General features: G+C 41.9%; 3 protein-coding genes across 4 annotated transcripts; 2 read left to right on the top strand and 1 right to left on the bottom strand.

Moving 5' to 3' along the window:
- Positions 1-1,766: 1,766 nt before the first annotated feature.
- Positions 1,767-5,762, bottom strand: LOC104425045 (two pore potassium channel c). 2 transcript variants are annotated; one of them, XR_721581.3, is made up of 3 exons: positions 4,572-5,762; positions 2,091-2,439; positions 1,767-1,978 (listed from the first exon to the last, which is right to left on the bottom strand). XR_721581.3 is itself a non-coding variant. In XM_010037619.3 (2 exons), the coding sequence occupies exons 1-2, from the start codon at positions 5,567-5,569 to the stop codon at positions 2,295-2,297; spliced, it is 1,143 nt and encodes a 380-aa protein (XP_010035921.2). In that variant the 5' UTR covers positions 5,570-5,762; the 3' UTR covers positions 1,767-2,294. The 2 variants fall into 2 exon arrangements, 1 of the variants encoding a protein (XP_010035921.2); XM_010037619.3 differs by having other exon boundaries at positions 1,767-2,439.
- Positions 5,763-8,881: 3,119 nt separating this feature from the next.
- LOC120289781 lies at positions 8,882-9,664 on the top strand. Its single transcript, XM_039305132.1, has 2 exons — positions 8,882-9,196; positions 9,393-9,664. Exons 1-2 carry the CDS (start codon positions 9,022-9,024, stop codon positions 9,662-9,664), a joined length of 447 nt encoding a protein of 148 aa, XP_039161066.1. The 5' UTR covers positions 8,882-9,021.
- Positions 9,665-9,806: 142 nt separating this feature from the next.
- Positions 9,807-14,429, top strand: LOC104427316. The gene is made up of 6 exons (XM_039304191.1): positions 9,807-10,037; positions 11,066-11,403; positions 11,767-11,943; positions 12,367-12,486; positions 13,368-13,781; positions 13,904-14,429. The coding sequence occupies exons 1-6, from the start codon at positions 9,908-9,910 to the stop codon at positions 14,057-14,059; spliced, it is 1,335 nt and encodes a 444-aa protein (XP_039160125.1). The 5' UTR covers positions 9,807-9,907; the 3' UTR covers positions 14,060-14,429.
- Positions 14,430-22,231: the final 7,802 nt, after the last annotated feature.

Genomic DNA, 22,231 nt, shown 5'->3' with positions numbered 1-22,231 from the left:
AATGAAATCATGGACACGTTGAGAAAAGAAATTCACAGATTTTTACTAGAGAGAAGAAATTAAATGACAATATATATATGCCATAGGCACTATGGTTGAGCTTTATGGGCGGCATAGACAATTGATGGGGACTGTGGGACGACGCCATAATGTCAAGATGGTTGGTGTGGAGTGGAGGTAGATGATATGACGTTATCATTATTATTATTATTATTATTTTCCTTTTTGGGTGATTTATTTTTTATGGACTAATCAATCATGGGCTGCTCGACGGAGGGAGGGAGGGATAATGACCCGTGAAAATGAAATTTGTGATTAGGAAGGAATAGTCATGGGCCGAAACCGTCTTGGACATCCTTTCACGTGGGTCCTACTCTTGATAGCATCAGCCTACCAAATCGAAAGTCATGTGGGGTGGCAGAGAAAAGGTGACATGCACCTCTTTCAATGTGGCATCGGCACGTTGCTAGAGCAACCAATTTCTGATGCTGATGCCTAGCAGGACAAGTTCCCACAACATTTCCAACATGAATTGAAGTATAAATTTAAATTGATAGATGATGGCGTGATTTTAACCGCTTATGAATTTCGTGAGTACTAGGATCGAGCTTTTGAACTTGAAAACTAAGTCCTTTAACGATCCCGCAAGATCCTAAGAAAATGGACTTCTCGGACTGTGCCCGCTTGCTACAGATCTTCAAAAAGAGAATGGAAAATTATTCTCTTCCTTGTGGACTCCCGCAGAGCAATGATTGCTGCTAAATATCATGATGACAGTATGCATGAATTTAGGTTAGCACATGAGTTGACGCCTCTTTTGACTTGCTAAGGGAGGGAGGGAGAGAGAGAGAGAGAGAGAGAGAGAGAGAGAGAGAGAGCAATCCTAGCCCTTCTTCCTTATCTCCTCCTTTGGCAAGTGAAGATGATGATTGTTCGTCTCTGTTTTTGGGTATCTTTTCTCTTTCACGGGCATATATATGCTTGTCACTTCTGATATGAGTATGATCCTGTCATCTTTCAATGTGACGACGTGACACTCCACGGCCTTTTACTCTGTATATTGGAACAGACAATGGAATTCCTTCCATGGAGTTGAAGTGCACCATTTGAAAAATCTTGCATCTACACATTCTTTAGAACTGCTATGTTTTGCCTTGAGATTTGTCGGCTGAATCTTGAACAGGACGGTGTAGCTGAAGCGCCTGATTTTGATGCAAAGCTATATGGTATAATTTTTGTTTCCCGCAACTTGCGATGGACGGGTCTCTTTGTTCCTAGATTCAAGCCAGGGCTGGTGTGTTGCTCTTGCTCTTTGAGGGAATGCCAAGTGATTGAACCGGCAGGACTCTAGTGTGACTTAATCTCTCGTCGTTGTTTACTTTTGTTTTCATTGTAACTGCAGCTAGGATTTTGGAGTTGTGAAAGGAGATTCCCTAGGATGCGTTGTTCAACTTGATTATGTACTAGTTGAGAATTTTGTAGACGTGATTGAAAAGGCTTCCCAGGTTATGCTTATTGCAAATATTTGGGACGATCAATGTCTGATTTTCGCCCAGGTAGCTTTCTGCTAGATGCTCATGTCGGATAAGCCAAAGGCCCAGTGGAGACTTACTGTCTTCTCTTTCCCGACTAGACCAGTTTTCGCAAATGAAGAAACAAATTTTTACCTAGTTTCTGTATCTACTGTGGTGAAAACACCATGCAATAACGGGTTTAATCTCTCAAATTTTGGCTCACCAATCAGGAACTGAGTCTGCTTTCCTCTCTTGACAGAAACACATAAAGAAATCTTTAAAACCGCAAATTTTGCAGAAATTTCTGGACATTGAAGGAATTTCAAGAAAAGAAAACTCAAGAATTTTATCTATACTTCGCATGTTGGTGGGAGTCGATATTGCTTGAACAAGAACAATGAAGGGCGAGTATGTTGAGGCAGTCTCTCTATGCAGTATTCTTGGAAATTTGGTAAGCTGATACACTGAATAAACAGGAAAAGCATGTTAATCAGCATCAGGAGGTGTCTAAGGAAGTTTCGTTTCTCAAGAATTTTATGACCAAAGACATTTCCTAGTGGCGATTCCTCTTATTACCTGATTTTCTGCTTCATACCGTCCGGCTCGCATTGATCTTTCCAAGCACGCGTGATGCACCACTTAGACAATCGAGTACCCCTGGTAGTAAAATGCCCCAAAAGATTTGATTGCCTTCTCTTTGCTTTTCTTTTTGCTTGAAAGGACAGCAGACAAGCACCAGGATTGGGCTTCCCAAGTGCATGCCACACTTCACTCCTCCAATCATTCACTTTCCATGAGATCAGAAAGGGTAATCTTGCCACATTTCCTAGTGTCCAAAACATTGAATTGGTTGCCTATCAGTGCGATATCTCTCTCTACTATCTTTCCCATCTGTCTTAGCTTGTAGACAATGAACTCCGATTTGCTGCCAGCAACACGAAGTTAGAATTCTACATAAGGATTGATCTATCTAAAAAGAGGTGCTCAGTTCATATATAGAACAAACAGACATCAAACAAGAAACAATCATTTCCCAGAATAAGAACTATAAAAGACACGAAGAAGCCATATTCAGATCATATTTTGTTGCTGTTAGAGGACACATGACTTTGGACACCATACGCTAGGAAATACTTATAAAAGTTTTCTCGAATAGTTTCCTTTTCAAGCACATCATGAAAGGAGAGAAATCAAGAACTACTCCTCTAGATAACAGTCCTTTCAGGAGGGTACCACTTCTTGTGTTTGGTCGACGCTCTAATGAAGATCATTGGCACATCCTCGCATGTGTTCTTCAGTAAAAGAACATATTATCTACCACTCACTAGACAAGGAAGGTAAAGCCTCTCTAGAACTACATGGTAATAGGATGACCAATGATATCAAATTTCCAGCTCGTTTTAAATCTCGGTTCTCATTATAAATTTCAAATGGAGCATCTATAAAAAGGCATCCTTCTGGTGTAGACTATCGTCCATGTGATTTAGACCAAACTGTCTTTTCGCTTCCAAACTGCTATGCTAGCTATGTTATAAGGCCTAGCCACCTAATATTCTAGAGTACTTCCATTTGTTACTGTCGTTTTCCTTTGTCTTTCCAGCATCGCTTCTGTCTGACTTCTGCTTCGCCTTCAATTGGAGGCTCTGGTGCTTAGATTTATCATGTCATGGTGACTTACAATCTCTGAAGAATGCCGGTACTGTATTCGAGAATGCTACCATAATGATTTCCGGTTTTGAACCTAATGAAAGATCAAGTCTTCTGTTCTTTTGCCTCATGCCCTGATGTACTCATCTGATAACTTGTTTCGATCTTGCAAGCCACTAATTCTAAGTAGATATCAGTCCGCCTTTCTCACAATGGGATCCAATCTTTCTCAAAAGAGGGTTGAGTGCTCTCAAAAATTTACTGAACAGGCAATCTGGTGCGTCTTTTTCTTTTCAATTAACATAAAAGACTAGTTGTTAAGGCCACATGAAAGATCAGCTTTGTTTGCAGGCCTCGCATCATACTCTCTTTCACAATCTAGCGGTTAAAAGTTCAATTAGATTGCAAGAATCACTTCCAGTGCTGCAACCTGACAACATATATCTTATCGAAATGGTTTAACATCCTACTGACATCACTACAAATATAACTAGTTAACATACATGAAGGAATGAAAAGAGATGATACAATGGTCTCCGATGGACTTAATCTTCTGCAATCTAACTTTTGTCCTTGTCATGCTTTATTGGTTCTGCATCTGCCTGAATTCTCATCTAATTGATGAATGCAGTTCTACTGTTGATATCTTGGCTGTTTCTGCTATTGCTAGCTACAACTAACATTCCTCACTAACTATACTTGTTAAACTGTGGTGATCATGTCTGACTGAGCATCTTTACCATCATGTCTGTTGATATTTCTTAGTATGTTCTATCTTCCTCATTCATCTTCCTGTTAGTCCATTTATCACGTGCTCTTCTACCTGCCGATTTGCCGTGAGTACGTCAGTCTTTTGCACATCTACTTTCAGGACGCCCCTCACCCAAAATTCTTCACTTCAAATGATAATTATGTGATGCCTATCCCGTGCATAATCATTGACTACCAACTATTTCTTTTGCCCTTGGACTATCAACTATTTCTTTTGCCCTTGGACTATCAACTATTTCTTCAAGAACACAGAATCACGTACAGTCATTATTGAAATTTTCCCAAAGGTGCTAATTCATAGCTTACTTCCAGCGCAGAAACTAAATAGAATTGATGCATGTCGAAAAGGGGAGATGATGAATCAAAACAAAGAAAACTACCACTTGGACTATCAACTATTTCTTTTGCCCTTGGACTATCAACTATTTCTTCAAGAACACAGAATCACGTACAGTCATTATTGAAATTTTCCCAAAGGTGCTAATTCATAGCTTACTTCCAGCGCAGAAACTAAATAGAATTGATGCATGTCGAAAAGGGGAGATGATGAATCAAAACAAAGAGCACTACCACTTCACCAGAATGTATAAGTACGCTAAATCGCAGAATGGAATGCATAGAGTGAAGGGTCATAGGTACCTGACATATCCGTCATTGTCCAAATCAGCAGCGGCTAAATCCCCCAAAGTCATCTTCTGCTGGAGAACCCAGTTTGCAATCAGGCGATTCCTCTTGTCGACTCTCAGTTCGGTTAGGTACAAAAACGCCTTAGCAACGGCCAACGTACTCAATAGCAGCCACACTATAGCGAAACACCTTCCTGCCACAGTCGTAAACCCGCAATCTCCATAACCAACGGTGGTCACTGAAATGACAGACAGATAAAAGCTATCGACCCAACTCAATTCCTCCAAGAAACGAACCGTCACCGTCCCCAAGGCAATGCTAATGAAGACTACACCCAAAGCCAAGCAAACTTTGATCCTTGTCCTCATCCTGCCCTTTTCCTTGTCGACCATATATGTCCGAACCATCGCATTGAAGCTGTTCTCATCCACGGTGCTCAACATTATGGCTTCCTGCCGATCGCAGATGTACGTGACCAATCCATTGAGCAGAATCCCTAGTAACCCGAACCCTGCCAGGATGAACGCGCAAGTGAATAGCTTGGTAAATGTGGTGCTTGGGACGATATCGCCGTAACCGATCGTGCAGAGCGTGACCACAGTGAAGTACGCAGCATCGATGACTCTCACCGTCTCCTGGCCCTCGAAATTTCCAGTAGTTATGTAGACGGCAACTCCGAACAAGAAATACACCAGGACGGCAATCAACGCGTGGCGGACAATCGAAGAGGTCAACTCAGGGGCACGTCCAGGATTTAGAAGGTCGGGAACCGACTCCTTGATGCTGCTGAACAAGGAAGGAGCAGAATGTGAACGGCAAATCAGCAGTTTCTTCGGATTGTTCAAGTTGGCAACGAAATCGGCAAACGAAGAAGAAGAACAGGGCGTCCTCGGAACAGCGATACTGGCATCATCCGCAACATCACGTGTGCCGGAGGGAACATTATCACCCACCGAAATGCCGGATTCCTCTGCTTCCCTAGGATTCAAGAGAAAGGGTTTGTTTTCCATGACGACACCACAACGATAGGAGGTAGGCAGGAACAGCCCGGTAGCTTCTGGAAGAGAAATGGGCACGTTCTTGAATACCAATCAAACAGTCCACCTGCAAGTCAATGCCGTGGTTGAAGAAGCGAAGGTTCTTGACAGGTAGTTTGACCAAGATTCGCAAAACCCAGATCCAATTTTCAACTCTCATTGGGAGGGGGAGGCGATTAGCAGGTGATGAAATCTGTTCAACCAACCCAATTGGGAAATCTCCATGGACGTGATGTTACTGCTTCGAGTTATATAAAGCAAAAGGGAAGTTTTGGCAGTTACTGTTAGTGATCGGGAAGCACAAACTCAAAATATTTACGAAACCATACGACGAGGTTCGTCCTATACTTAATGCAAACCTCGTGTTAGTAGTGTTTTTATTGAAGCATCACATCGAATACCTGCCATTCAAACCCGGTCCAGTCAAGGTGGCAGCACGTACGAAGTAGTAATCATCTTAGGGATGGGCGTTTGGTTCAACTTTGAAACGCCATTTGGAGAACGCAAATACCTTCGAGAAAAGGGGTTTGTGGGAATGTTATACCGTTTGGTAAATTGTAGCATTGAAAGGCAACTTAGTATAAACACCGTTTGGTAAAATTCAGCTTTGTAATTGACTTTTGGTATTTTTTATTTTTTATTTAAATCAGAAAATCAAATTCCGGCGGCCGGCCAACCGCCGGCCAACCAGATTCGCCGCCGACCACCGTGATTCGGCGGCTCGAGATCGCGGAGGCCGATCCGCCGTCCGGCGGGCCGATCCGGCCTCAAGACCGCTAAATTTGGCCGCCGGACGGCGATCTAGCGGCTTGAAGTCCGCGCGGCCTCAGCGGCGTCGCCGGCGGGCTCGAGCCGCGACGCCGCCCGGGTCGCGGTCTCGCCACCTCGGGCGGTGGTCACCGAGGACGCGGGACTCCCACGCGGCGGTGGCGGCTGCCGGAGAAGCCGCACTCTCAGCCGGCGAGGAAGACGAAGACGAACGAAGAAGAAAGGGGGAAGAAGATGAACGGTGGATTATGAACAGTGAACCGGCATTTCTGAAATGCCCAATGCCCAAAGCTGGTCCTCCCCAGCATTGGGCTTTCAGCATCCCAAATGCTGATATTTGGCCAAGTAGCATTTGAAAATGATTGCCAAACACAAAATGTTTTCCCAAGGGGCTTTGGCCCGGAAGCCCCTTGGGAAAGTCCAACCAAATGGGGCTAGAGATTGAATCTAGAACATAGCTTTTTATGACATTGAGTGACGTGCGTGATAACATTAGGTATAGGACGAAAAGTGTTACTCATCGTACAAACTACTAAATAAAAGATAAATGCTTAATGCTTGTATCGCCAGCACAAATATTACCCTAAGCTAGACTTTGTTGTTGCCCAAGCTCGCCTATAAGAACAATTTTAAGTATAAAATTCTTGGGTCGAGTTGGCCTGGCATGAGCCCGACATGGTCGGCTAGACTTCATAACTAGATTGCCTTTGTCCAAACTTGCCCAAAAGTATCCTTCGAGCCCATATAGTTTGGGTGGGCTCATCGGCAGTCAAGTTCATGATTATGTCTATTTAGATTGCGTACCTTAATATTACACCTCGGTGAATTGGCACACGTGCATCATGCCTTCAAGCCACCTCCAAATCATTCCTTCAACACAGTTTATCTACAATTTCCCCCCTTCTGCGTTTCTTTCTTCAACTCGACTTTCCTCTTCTCGCACTTTCTCCTGCGCGACTTGTTAGTAGACCCAACTGTCATCGTCCAACTACCAAACTTGAAGCTCTATTTATAGGAAGGTCTTGAAAATGCAGCGGAACCTTACACAAGTTCGGCGGAACTTTGCACAAAAGTCAGAGGGGCCTCGCACGATGCAAGAAAAAGCTTGCTGAACGAGGGCTAAAAAGCCCTCGGGCTATGCGCACCGGGCCTTGCTGGGTGCTTATTATGCCAGGCCTGCATCACATGGCACCGGCCCTAGGCCGTGCCAGCACTAGCCCGGTGCTAGGGGTGAGCATTGGTCCAGGGTTAACCCTAGACCGACTTTGGACCGCCCATTCGCTGGTCCTAGTCTAGGTCCTAAAGGAATTGGGTTGGTCCTTGGTGCTGGGATCCCTAGACTAGTATTGTGTTGGTTGATCGTCAGTCTTGGGAGTTTAGAGTTGATCCAACTCGGACCAACCCTGACTATATATATTATATATTATTTATAATTTTTTTTTATATATATTCTAAAGAGAAAACCCTAAGTCAAACGGTGCCAATATCATAAAACAATTCCTCACGGCATCCAAAATGACATAAACAGCATTAAATGGCTTCTCACGAATCCTCTTCTAGTACTCATTTTTTTTTTTTTTTTTTTTTTCTGTCCTCTTTGTCCTTTTAGTCTTGAATTTGACAAAATTGAAGAAAATAACTTTTCCACTTGCCCTGCTCAACTTCCCATCTTGTCTCATATCTCTATGACTGGTCTTAATTGTTTTTATGGTTTGTTGCATTTAACAAATGTGAAATTGTTATTGTTGTCTTATTTCAAATTTGTTAAATATGTACTGATATTTATAATTTGGTTGCACAACGCCGCATTGTCGATAGATATGTAATTTAAAATTGTAGGTTTGCCTCTTCAAAAAGAACAAAAAATGAAACAAAAAAATTATCAGTTGGTCATGTATTGACACTAAAACAAGATCAAATCCATTAGGTCAGTCCAGTCTTTGGTCTCATACTCAATAGGATCTATCATTGGTCTCAAAATTTGACCAACATTGTGTGGGTTAGTGTTAAGGTTAGAAGGTGAAGCGGTCCAACCCAAACCATGCTCACCCCTACTCGGTGTTAGCACTAGAGCGCCGGGGGCTGATCATATCCATAAGTCACATAAGTGTCACGTGAGTGTGACTCTCATTACCTTGTATTAAGGAATGGGACAAAATCTCAAAATAATGGCTGGAAACTAAATTATGCATAACTCGATTCTATATGATGAACAAAATCTAAAAAAATTAGGATCTTAATGTGATTTTTTTTTTTGACGTATGTACTTAATTTGTAGCTAGAGATTAAACGGGTAACCCTTTTTTTTTTTTTTTTGGTGTGAAGAACCAAGTTAGTTTGGTCGACCTGTTTGAGATCGAGAATGAGATTACGGCCCACTTTCTCGGCCCGGCCCGTTTGGGACAATAGAGGAGAACGAGGACATGACGGTAAGTACGGGATTCGCTGACCTTGACCGTTGTGGAAGTTAAAAAGGTCGGTTGGTGAAGTGAGCCTTCGAAGCACCCATCTCTATTTTATGCGAGAAACAGAGTCCTTCCTCTGTCAGCGAACGGTGCAAAATCACTCGGCCTCTGAACCATCCCTTTTCTCTTTCTCATAATTTGAATTTATAGAACGAGAGAGCAGCCTCCGATCTTCTCGATCGACCCTTTTCGATGGAGAAAGAAAGGATGATGGGAAAGAAGAGCAGAGAGGTACCAGTGGAGTGGAAGGAGCAGGTCCAGCGCATAAAGGAGGTGCTACCCAATTGCACCGAAGAAGAGATTTACGAAGCGCTCGAGGACTGCAAGATGGATTCCGACGCCGCCGCTCAGAGACTCCTTTCTCAAGGTTCTTTCTACTCTCCTTCAATCTCTTCCTGTTCTTGGTTTAGTCGTGAGAGCCGTTGCCTCGCCATCATTTGATTTCTTTGCGTTGAGCGTGAACCCTTTGAATCAGTGGCAGCTGATAGAGTTTCTCTTTTGGTTCTTGATTTTCCATTTTTGGTGAAACTGTCGAATTTGGGTCTTCTTGATTGACTCTTCAGTGGAGAGAGAGAAAAGGAGAGAGTCGATACCGATGGAGGTGATGGAGAAAGTCGAGCGTATAAAGAAGAAGGTGCCCCGTTTTGGCAAAGAATTGATTTGCGAAATGCTCAAGCAATGCAACATGGACTCCAGCCTCGCCATTCGGAGACTCCTTTCTCAAGGTTTTTGTGAGCCCCTTCAATCTGTTCTTGTTCTTGGTTTAGTAGTGAGAGACATTGCCATGCCATCAAGCAAGAGACACCCATTTTTATTGTGTTCGGATTTAACGTGAACCCTCTGTCTCCAGCCAAAAAGAAAAACGCGAACCCTTCGAGTGGGTGCAGCTGATTTAGTTTCTCATTTTGTTCTTTTATTTTCATTCTGATGAGCTTATCAAATTCGGGTCTTCTTGATTGACTCCTCAACAGAGACAGGGAAAAACAGCGAGAGGTCAGCGATAGAGTGGAAGGGCCGATTCGAGTGTATAAAGGAGAGGGTGCCCCATTTCACTGAAGGGGACCAAAAGGAGTTACCGATGGAGTGGAAGGAGCAAGTTGAGCGTATAAAGGAGATGATGCCCTGTTTCGCCGAAGAAATGATTTACAAAATGCTCAAGCAATGCTACAATCACTTTGACCTCACCCTGCCAAGGCTCCTTTCTCCAGGTTTTGTGCACTCCATCCATTCTTCGTTCTTGTGGTTGGTTAGTCTTTAGAGGAAGTGCAATTAAGCAAAGAAACACCTCATGTTATTTGAAACAAGAAACGTTAGTGCTCTTTTGTTTCTTTGTTTCCACTTTTGATTATACAACCGGATGGCCTTTTGATGTTTTCTTTTGCCTCCAGACCGTTCTCTTTAGTTCCTTCTTATTCAATACAAGAGAACATCATTTTCTGATATGCTTTTCATTGTTTTGAACTTTCCATAGATGTTCTTGCTTAGGTGTCACACGAGAGAAGCGTAATAAAGTCGACAACTTAGTCTTGTTAGGTTATGCGCTTGCAGCCATATTAGAAGCAGACATGTGCATTTTCTGCTTTTTGCAATGCAAGCCAATAAAAAATGTCTTTGCAGAATTAGAAGAGCAGTGTAAGTTTTCTCTGATGATTCAATCAAATTAAAGCTCTGATGATGATTCCAGCAGTGTTCAAGGTGAGTTATGAAGGCCAAATCAAAATTTTGTTATTCAAAAACTTTTCTAATGCAACAGGTCAGACCGATATACTTGTCTGTTGTTCTAGCCATATTTCTAGGATTCGAATGGGAATTTAACTGCTTGCAGATAATTTTTCTCCAGTGCTTTAGTTGTTTGAATTGCGTACTGACATATTAATATAGTTTTTGGCTTACAATGGGGTCGGTAGTGGGTGAGGTTTTGTCAGTTGTATAATCTCTTTTGTGCCATGCGTATCTGCAGTTGCTGCAACTCATAATAGTGAGTCCTTTAAGGAGTTCTTGTTGTCTGGACTGGTAGGATTTGGGGCCACATTGAGGTGCATTTCATACATAAGGCCTAAGGTTTAGGATTGATATGTTGTTGATGACATTTCGCAATATATCACATAGCGTTTTAACATTGAAGCACTCATGATGACTTCATCTCTTTGCTGGTTGATCTATGTACCAATTTTAAGTTCATAGACAAAGCTCCCCTTTTTTCACCTTTACTGATTAAAGTGCTCTTCAATTTCAGAAATGCCTATCAACTCAGGATCACTGTTGAACAATTTTTCATCACCTTCAAGCAGTGCCAAGTCATCAGTCGCTTCTCAGTCGCATGGTGTAAGTTTAGACAAAGGGACAGAAGTTGTTCAGAACACGGAGGATGACACTGGAACTGCATCAAGAAGTAATGTCCGAGCCTTGCGTGCCAATGGTCCATGGAGTTCCTGTGCAGTACAAGCTGGTTCTGATCCCATGGCTCTTGGAAATAATGTGGCTAGTTCCTCTAGAAATGATTTGGGAAATAATGAGGCTCTTGGAAGTTCTGAGTTTCATGAATATAAACTCTTTCCACCACCAACACAACAGGTACAATTTCTTTATTTATCGCATTTGACTACTGAGTTTGCTCATTTATGCTTATGATTCTAACACTCTTCAGTGCACCTAGTTGACTATTGTCCTTGGCCTTGCTATTAAGTAAGTCAAACTAGTTAATGGCAACATCCAATGCCTAACCAGATGACTTCTCAGTTATGTATTTGACCATGATCGATTGGAAACTACAGGATCTACAGTAAACATATTTGGCTTGGCTATATTAGTTTACTGTTGTTTGGTCTTGATCATCTTTTCCTTGTGTTTGCATGATCTTTTCTGTCTCTCCAAGTTATTCAAAAAATCGTCAACTGTCCAAGTTTTTGTTTGATATGTCCACTTCTTTTTCATTAGGTTGCTTATTCATTTCCACAGTATGGAATATCATTGATGCTGAATGATTTGGTGGCAAACGTTGATCAACCATCAGAACTTCGTCGTCTTCTTAGATGCCCCTTCCTAGACACCCCATCTATACCCACAAGATCCAGTGCTGCAGGGTCTCAGCACCCAAAAACATCTACGTCAGAGGTATGAAAATTTTGGGCTTTTAGCTTGTGTAATTTTCCTTCAATGGATAACACAATCAAGTGCGTTTTCGTCAATTCATTTCCCTAAAAGAAAATGGGCAAATCTTTGAATTATGGAGTGCCATAGTTTTAAGGGGATTGAATAGATTGTTATTTGAAAAGATCTTCTATGCTATTCTGATGTGCTTTGGTAAGTAATAAGAAGGCAATATAATACTGTATTCATTGAAACTGTCGAACCTTTGTCAGTTTCATATATGTGGTAAGGGTACTTCTGCATTATCCTATTCTGTTTCAAAATCCATATTGATCGAGCATTGCAGCTGTCTAAAAGCAGACATCATTAATTATTTTCCTTCTCATTGTCAAACCCTTGAATGACTTGGTCATTATTTGTTCTTTATTGGCTGATTCTTCTCCACAGAGTTGTTCATCAGAAGCTACCCCAAGTACGCCTTTTAGGGATCCTCAAGATCCAGTCCTTGATGCCCTGTTCGAGTGCTCAAGATATGGCCCAATTCAGCGTCCAGGGAAAATGTCAGAGGTATGGTAGTGTTGAGTTCTATTTTTCCCCTTCTATGGGATGCTTGATGCTGGCCTTTTCTCTCAGCTGATTTCATCATAAAGGAAACGGAAAATTCTGATACCATAGTGATTGTACCTTCAGAGGCATGGAATTTTTCTTCTTTTTTTTAATGTGATTTAGTAAGTGATAAGATGGTGCCATGTGACTGTTTCAATCGAAAAAATAGGATGTTTGACTTATACATTGAAATGATATGACAAGGTGACATAAGGCATCCTTAATGTTAGCTTCTATTAGCAAAATAACCTCAGAGAATGCATCTAGTTGCAATCCTTGGAGCTCCATATAAAATTTCTGAGCATATATGCTAAAGGATCGCAACAGACAGACAATACACAAGCAAAACTGACTGCCAAGTGTATTCATGATTTTACAAATGTTTGAAAGGGCAATACTAATTGTAGATCAACGAGTAAAGATAGACCGTGCTTGTGGGTTTTGTTGTTTGGTTGCCAGTTACCACTATAACTCGTGTTTTGGGCAGTCTTTGCAGTTTCCTAAATGCAGATTATTTGTAACCTATTTGTCCTTCCTTGTCTCAGACTCTTGATTGAATTATTGCATTTTAACCATTTGCAATCATTGCTGGTAATTCTTCACACAGAGGACTATCAGATAATAGGCTGAGATGTTCCATTCGATCTACCCTGAGAAATTTCCCTGATCTTCATCCCTTCTTGTGATTCCATCATGTCGATGCCCACTCTGTATCTGTGAGATACAGTACTTTGCATTTATGAGGAATTTGGAAATGTTGATACTTGGCCTTCAGATTGAGTACCACATTCTTGACTATGTACTGTAGAAATTTGAATCAGGTCTTTCAATTGATTTCTCAGAATGCACATCCATTCACATCAAGTGCTTCCATCCATCAATCACCAGAGACCCTGATGCTAGGCAACAATATGTCTGCTGGCCGTGGATTTACATGTCCATACACAAAACTGAGCTCCTATGAGCCTCATCGCCCCCTGCAACAACATGGTTACATGGACGGGGGTGACAATATGCATCAGAACTTCGGAAATGATATGCCATCTGCTCAACAAGAGGTGCATCAAGGTGGTAGCTCATCTCAGGGCAATGCTGATGCTTCTGGTTGGGTAAGCTTCCCGGGCGCAGGAAGGACACCTCATCAATATCCGCCAAATTCACCTGCACCGTCTGATATATCCAGGACCGGCTATGACTCCGCATTGCACTATCAGGCTCAGCACCAGCAGAGTAATGCTTATCGCCATGCTGGAATGGTAAAGAAAGTTTGGATCCCACTTGGATGGCTTTTCTATCTGCTAGTGCTAATCTCCCCGACAGACTTGTAATGCAGTGATGTAGCTAATCAATTCTCTCATTGTATCTGTCTTTTCTGCAGACCTATAACAATTCTGCAAGGAATCATCAGCCTGATTCAGGAGCAATTTCTGCACTCCCCGAGCACCTACACGGTGGCTTCCCTGGATGGGCGCCTTTGCCTGCTAAAGCAAATAATCAGCATGGTGGAGGATCTTCACAGAATTATGCTTATTGAGCCTACCCAAGCTGACACCTTCCTGAAATGAGCATCATGCCAAATCATCAGCAGCAAAGCCATACAATATAACCATGAAGGATTTGCAGGACCAATCAATAATGCAATCACCTTGAGCTCCACTGTAATCACTGATTACTGCTTGGTATTACATCTGCATTTATGGGGATGGCTTTCTTCCCTGATTTTGACATAGAACTTACCAGGTGGCAGCTTCATTTGTAACGATACTCAGGTTGTTGCTAATCCACTTTCACACACTTCACTGTCTCCTTTGAATAGGAGATAATATAGAGGTTCTTGCTTGTCCATGTGTACATACTTTTCAGCATATAATACATTGTCTCAATATCACCCTTTTGTTTTGTAACTCTCACGTCGGAGCAGATTTCGCAAAGATTTTGTTCTGCAAGTGGGGGGTGGGAGGGGGGGGGGGGGTTTGATGTTGCGTCCAATGATAATCCTAGTCGCAGGATGTTAGTTCAACCGGGTATATCTTCACAAGCTCTAGCCCTTTTTCACACCCTATTCTGCATACGGACGAACTGTGCAGATACTGACAGCTCAAGTAAGAGCTTCCCAGAGTGTGCTTGTCCCTCTAGGAAGCAATTGACATGAAGTCACACATAGTCAAGGAAGTGTACCAAGTGCATTCATAAAATCTTGTCCTAATAATTAACACATTATTTTCCTGTTGTTGGCGTTCAGTTGTCCCCCACAGTTGGCCTGCATATACTTCCTTCCTGCAGACAGTGAATTGAACAAAACTTAATAACCATTATTCCCAGAGCAAAATAGCAGGTTCAGCGAGTGAATGGCAGGAGCTGCTTGCGTGCGCAATTGCTAAATCAAAAATAGGTCCAGGCATCACCTAACCACTAAATCAAAAAAAAGAAAAGAAAAAAGGTTCCTAGATGGTGAAAATATATCAAAATGGTAAAAATATTTTCTAAGAATGTGGAATGTGTTTTGTCTGAAGTTGCAAATTATTTTCATGGGATTAAAATGTTTATCTTCAAATATGGCTGTAACCACACATAAAACATATAATTGTGTGATTGTCGCTTTAAAAGACAAATCTATAAACTCATTTTAGCGACAATTTTAGACCATGATTTTTTTAGATGGGTGAAATATGGCCTGATGCTCATCATTATCATGCATCGAGGAAGGAAACAAAATCACAAAGTATAGGATAGAAGTTAAATGGTAACTTGATTCTATATAGTGAACAAAATCTCAAAATTAATGATCGTTTGTGCATTCAAGTTCAACTATGACTTCAGTTCGACGTGAACTTTGACTTATATACATATTAGTAGCTTTTCTAACCTCTAGTTCCAATCTCACTGACAGTCTTGTAACGATGGATGGTAGCTAATCATCTCTCAATTGTATCGCCTTTTTCCAGAACTATAAGTTTGCTGGGAGGAACATTCAGCCTGATTCAGGAGTAACGTCTACACTCCCCAATGGCTTGCCCAGATGGGTGCCTCTGCCTCCTGATGGTAATAACCAGCGTGGTGATTTGCCATCGGCTCAACAAGAAGGGTATCAAGGTGGTAGCTCGTCTCTGGCCAATGGCAATGCTTCTGGCTGGAGAAGCTTTTAGGGCACAGGAAGTCCATCTAATCAATCTCCACCAATTCCAACTCATTCGCCTGCCATCCTTAGTATTTCCTGGACCAGTAGTCACACCATATTGCAGGCCTAGGACCAGTATAGAAATGATTATTGCCCTTTACTAATTACTCGATCTGCCGCGACTCCACATGGTAGCTTCCCCAGATGGGCAGTTCAGCCTGCTAATGCTAATTATCGGTGCATTGGTGAAGGATCATTTCCAAAATATGATAATTGAGGCTGCCTGAGCTTGCAGCGTCCAGGAACGAGGGTCAGGCCAAACCATCAGCAGCAAAGCATGCGTAATAAGACCACAGGCAATTTGCAGGATCCATCAAGCATGCAACCACCTCGAAATCGAGGACTTTAACACTGATCACAGCTGGTTATTCTGCATTTACTGGGAGGGCCTTTTGCATAGAATCTGAAATAGGAGCATTAGCAGTTTCATCAGGAAGACATGTTAGGTGCCTGCTTACCCATCTTTACAGACTTCACTACCTCCTTTGATTGGAAAGAAAGTATAGATTCTTGCTCGTCCATTTGTACATACTCTTCTTTTTGTCGGTGCCAGAATCCAACTGTGCAGATGCTTCACTGGCTCAATATTGCCTCTTGTTTCTTTATTGGCGTTAGGACAGATTTTTCACGCAAAGATTTTCTACTGCAAGTAGGGGGTTTTGATATCGTGTGGGAGATAATTCTTGTTGCTGGATGTTAGTTCGACTGTATATATCTTCCTAGGCTCTAGACCTTTTTCCAATGCTGTGACTAATAATCGCCTCAGTTGCACCGCCCTATCTGCATTGGATGAACTTCAAAATGTTTCCATAAGTTCCCGAGAGCTTAATTTACAGCTTCCTGTAATGTGCTTGTGACTCTAGGGAAAAAGGCAATTAACGTGAAGTTGAAGTGAATTGGGTGTCGAAGTGAGACGAGCGTGTACCTTTCGAAATTCAGAATTCACCTAACTAGAGAGTTTGGTCCAGACTGTATACCTTGCCAGGGTCTGCAAGGGGGCGGGTGATTGGTGGCGTGGTTAGGCGCTGGACGCCTCAGGACTGACCTGATCACGGTGTTATCGTTCATCAACCCAACATTTGATCGCATACCATTGGATGAGGATGACGACGACGACGAAGTTTCTGTGGCAACTCAAAGTCAGCATTACTGAAAATCGCTTAACAAAACATGTTGAGGAATTTATTACGCCCTCTGGTAAACGTGAAACAGGAAACGCCATCCTGGAAAAAGTACTAAAATTCAGGAGTTGGTTGTCTTGGATTGTACGATAAGGTCCAAAAAGACAGGCCCCTCTAAATTAGGCAAATGCCTCTCGCTGCCCGGAACTTTGGCCCAATAATGTTTAGCATACAAGAGAACTTTTGATTTGGCAAATTATCCTCAAAGTTTCAAGATTTGGTTTTTCAAAATCAAATTGAATAAAAGATGCTCGTCAATGAGTGTAAGCTGGTGCCGTTGCTTGTACATATTGGCTTAGCTTAATACTATTACCGTTCACCAAAAAAGAAAAAAAAAGATGCCCGTCAGACCTGAAGCGCAATCCGGCGTGCCTAAACAAGCCATGTTCTCGGCGGGCTGTTCATTTCAACGGAAGGAGTTTTTGACTTGATACACACTAAGGAGTTGCCCATTTGAGAAGGTATGGACATTCACTCCAAAGAAAGGTCATCATAGATTGAACTTTGGGGTTATAAATAAATGTGGGCATTGAAGAGCTAAGTCCTTTAATCAAAAGTTGAGAGAAAGCGATAAGCAATGACCACCAATGCATACCCCATATCGTGAGTATGATGACATTCAGAAATTACTATAGTGAGATCTGGATTAACATTAAGAGTCTTATAATTCGAGTGTTGCTATGAAACAAGTACAAATAAATATAGTATTAAACACGTTAGAAATGAGTAATTCGAATGTCATATCTTTTTTTAATCCCATAGTCCGGAATTATCTTACCCACCATATCAATATATTTTCTTGATATGGAAGTCATCAAATATTGGCGAAAAATTATACACACACTCACATATATATTATATAGCAATGGAATTTTTTTTTGGCAAATTGATGTGGGAATCCTATTTTATCTCAAACTATACGATGTGGAGTTGCGAACGAGGGTATGACCGTAATTACAAAAAATTCGCTGACCGTTGTGGAAGTTAAAGGCGGTTGGTGAAGTGAGTTTGAAGCACCTGGTTTTCTTCATGCGACAGCAGAGTCAACCCCTTTCAGCGAAGGGTATAAATTACTCCCCCTCTGAAACATCCCATTTCTCTATCATTATTTGAATTCTCAGAGCTAGAGCTGGAGAGAGAATAGTCTCCGGGGCTTCTTGATCCACTCTTGTGAACAGAGAGAGGAAAAAATTATCGTTGGGGAAGAAGAAAAAGAACACAGAGAAGAAGGAGGCACCGTTGAGACGACGGAGAAAGTTAATCGTCGAATGGGGATACTACGGTTACTATCCGGTGTCAGCTTGCAGGATATTTATAAAGTATTCAAGGATGGCATAATAGCCTTCTTAAACGCCGTCCTTCACTGGCCCTTTTCTCAAGGTTTCTGCGCACTTCCATGATTCTCTGTTTTTGTTGATGGAGAGTAGTCTCTGCGTCTTCTTGATCGACTCTTGTGAACAGAGAGAGAAAAAGAAATGGGGAAGGAGGAGGAGGAGAACCAGGAGAAGAAGAAAAAGAAGAAGAAGAAGAGGAGGAGGAGCGGTAAGGTAGAGGTATCAATGGAGGAGGAATGCGAAACGGACGCCCACAACTCTCAAGGTTTTTACATGCTTTTGACATCCTCTGTTTTTAGTTACTGGTTTACTCTTGATTAGTCACATTGCAATCAAGCAAGAAACACCCATCGTTTTGTTTTCTTTTGATTCCGTGTGACGTGAACCCTTTGAATCAGTGAAGTTGGTTTAGTTTCTTGTTTTTTTTTTTCTTTCTTTAATTAACTTTTACTTTCCATTCTGATGAAATTATCAACTTTAGGTCCTATATCGGCAGAGCACAGGGAGCTAGTCAAGTATGTTCAGGAGAATCTGAAGGAGATGAAGACCAAGTTCACTGACGAAGAGGTCTACGAAATGCTCAAGCTTTGCAACATGGACCCCGAGCTTGCCATTCAGAGACTTTATTCTCTAGGTTTTACACACTCGCACATCATCGACCCCATGTTCTTGTTTTGATATATCTCGAGAGGCATTGCCATCCTCTGAACCGGTGAAATTTATTAACTATCTCCCTTTTTTCGCTAGCTTCCTTTCGAATGAAATTATCAAGTAGGGTGAACTCATACCATACATTATTAGGGATGTTCTTGTCAAGGTGCCTTGCAACAGAAGTATAAATAAGGTCGACAACTTTTGGCGTGTGAGATATGTTCTTGAGGCAGTATAAGTGGCAGATGTATGCATGTTCTGCTTTTGATTACGATGCTAGTCAATAAAATTACAGTTAACCATGCCAAGAACGTTTTTTCGCAGAATTAGGTGGGCACTGTTTGTGTTCGACTATCATTCTATCTGTTTCTTTTAGGAGTTTTTATAATGGATGATGGCACGTCACTTGGTTACAAATGTACCAGTACATTTGCGCATACATATTTCCCTTCATGAGGAATCGCCCATGCCATTTTCTGCTGAGAACTGATAATTTGTTGTGATTTGAATCTTTGTAGAAGGATTTGAAGAAGTGAAGAGCAAATGGACAAAGAAAAAAGAGGTAATGTTTGCAAAGCATGAGCAGGACATTTACTTATGCTTATCTGTGATGTTTTTAGAAGTTGTGATAAGTAGTCTGAAATTGCTTGCGTCAAAACTTCATAATGATGTCATACTGGACATGGCACAAATTAGGGGCTGTTCTTCCCCAACACCGATTTTGACGTCCTATGAAATTCCATTCTCTGCTCTTTACCCTTTCTTCACTATCTGCATCATTGAATTCTACAGAGGATCAATGCGCAATGGTCTAAGTCTCAACACGAAGTTGGCAGCAGCAGCGTCCAAAAACAAGGAGAAAGTGTTGATGACAATGATGCTGGAAGAACAGATACGACTTCTGACAGTACAGTCCAGGGTCTTCAGGGTGGGGCATACAGCGTGTAGTTTATATGGAAGGCTAAACCATTTTTCTGTCGTTCAAAACTTTTCGAGTCTGACGTGTCTTATAGTATGTTAGCTGATCCTTCTGGCCAGAGTTTCTGGCATCATAATGAAAAACAAACTTCTTGTGGCTAATTTTTCTCTCGTGCATGTTCTGTGTCTGCTATCTGAAATTCTGAATGATTTGATGGTAGAGTTAAATTGCTTTTTGGGGACTGTGTTTGGATTGGTGTCAATTGCCAACGAGCCATGCTGATATCAGACTTCTTTTTATGTTCATAATGAGTCCTTAAGGAGTTCTTGTTGCTTCGACAGGCTCGAATTTGGGACAGATGGAAGTAACATTTTATATAATAGCATGCTAAAGCTCAGGGTTGTAATCTTGATTTTTAGATTCTGTTTATTATTGTCATTCATCTTTCCGCAGTCTGTTAGTGAAGCACTTATGGCGACTTCAAATTATATGATGTTGTGTTACCATCTGTGGAAGCATGGATGTCTGTATGTCTTAATCTGCATGTGGAAGATCACGACCAGATGATCTTAGTCTCCTCTGTGTCTATTTACCAAATGATCTATGTCATAATGTTAGTTCACCGCCTTAGCTTGTTTTTCACCTTTGCAAGTCATAACACTCTTCAATTTCAGAAGCAGATAGCAGCGCAAGATCACAGTTAGACAATGTTTCATCACCTCCGGCTGCTCCTGTGTCATCAATTGCTTCTCAATTGCCCGGTCCTAATATAGGGAACAGGAAAGGGAAGGAAGTTGTTCGAAGCATGGATGATAACACTGCAGTTATATCAAGAAGCCATGATCCACCCTTGCATGCCGTGGATCCACCGAAACTCCATGCACCAGGTGCTGGTTCTGATCCCAGGGTATCTAAAAACAATGTGGCTAGCCCATCTAGAAATGATTTGGGAAAGTTGCCTACAGCGTCGGAAAGTTTGTCGACCATGCGTAACGGGTAGGTGCTAGTGTCTTTGTTCCCTTCGTCTGTTTCTGTTTGGTTGGTTTATCGTATCATTATTGATCTACTGTGGGTTATACAAATGAAAAAAATTGAAGTGAGTTCAGTGGGGAAAGATCAATCGGGGGCCTGCAGACTGATGGAACAGAGGTTATGCCTTCAGAGTCGAAAGAACTGTTGATCCCACGGACGCATGCATCTGAGGCCGGGGCGGACGGATCCAACCCCAATTCTGGAAGTTCTGGGACTTCGGAATCTGAACTCTTGCCAACTTCAAGTGAACCGGTATGATTTATTTATATATTCCCTTTTCCTCTCTTTTGATTCTACTCTTCATTTTGGCCCCTAAGATGTCGATGCCATGTAGTTCTCCACATAGTCGACTTTAACCCCAACTCTACTCTTTGCCTTCTCTTTGCTATCTGCATTATTGAATTCTTCAGACAATCCATGCGGAAGAGTCTAAGACTCAACACGAAGTCAGCAGCGGCAGCAATGTAAAGCAAGGAGGAAATTGTGATGATGATGATGCTGGAAGAACAGATAAAACACATGACGATACAGTCCAGGGTCTTCAGGGTGAGCATACAGCCTTCTGTCGTTCGAAACTTTTTGAATCTCACTTGTCTTGTAGTATACTAGTGGATCCTTCAGGCCAAAGTTTCTGGCCTTTTAATAAGAAATCAACTGCTTGGGGCTGATTTTCCTTTCGTTCATCCTCTTTGTCTGCTATCTGAATGAAATGCTGATAGAGTAGAATTGCTTTTTGGGGACTATGGCTCAGAATGGTGTTGGTTTCCATCGGGGCATGCTGATATCAGATACCTTTATTCGTTGATGGCGAGTCCTTTAAGGAGTTCTTGTTATCTAGACTGGCGCGAATTTGGGACAGATGGAAGTAAAAATTCCATGTGTCTGGATTCTATGGCTCTGGGTTGTAATCTTGATTTCTAGATTCTGTTTGTCAATGTCATTCAACTATCTGCAGTCCGTTCGTGAAGCACTTGTGGTGACTTCAAATTGAATGATGTTACCATCTCAGGAAGCATGGATGTCCTTTTCTTCTTAATCTGAATATGGAAGATCAAGACATGATAGTCTCAGTCTCCTTGATCTCTTTTTCCCAATGATCTATATCAGTGTTAGAAGTCACCCTCACAACTGGTTTTTCACCAATTCAAATTATAAAACTTCAATTTCAGAAGCGGATAGCAAGGGAATATCACAGTTAGATGATGTTTCATCCCCACCGGCTGCTGCTGTGTCATCAGTCGCTTTTCAATTGCACGGTCCTAATATAGGGAACAGGAAAGGGAAGGAAGTCGTTCGAAGCGTGGATGATAACAATGCAGTTATATCAAGAAGCCATGACCCACCCTTGCATGCCGTGGATCCACTGAGACTCCGTGCATCAAGTGCTGGTTCTGATCCCTGGGCATCTAGA

This window comes from Eucalyptus grandis, chromosome 11, assembly GCF_016545825.1.
Source record: "Eucalyptus grandis isolate ANBG69807.140 chromosome 11, ASM1654582v1, whole genome shotgun sequence".
Taxonomy (NCBI): Eukaryota; Viridiplantae; Streptophyta; class Magnoliopsida; order Myrtales; family Myrtaceae; genus Eucalyptus; species Eucalyptus grandis.
Note: the sequence above shows the minus strand (reverse complement) of the source record. Positions and strands in the feature narration are given on the sequence as shown.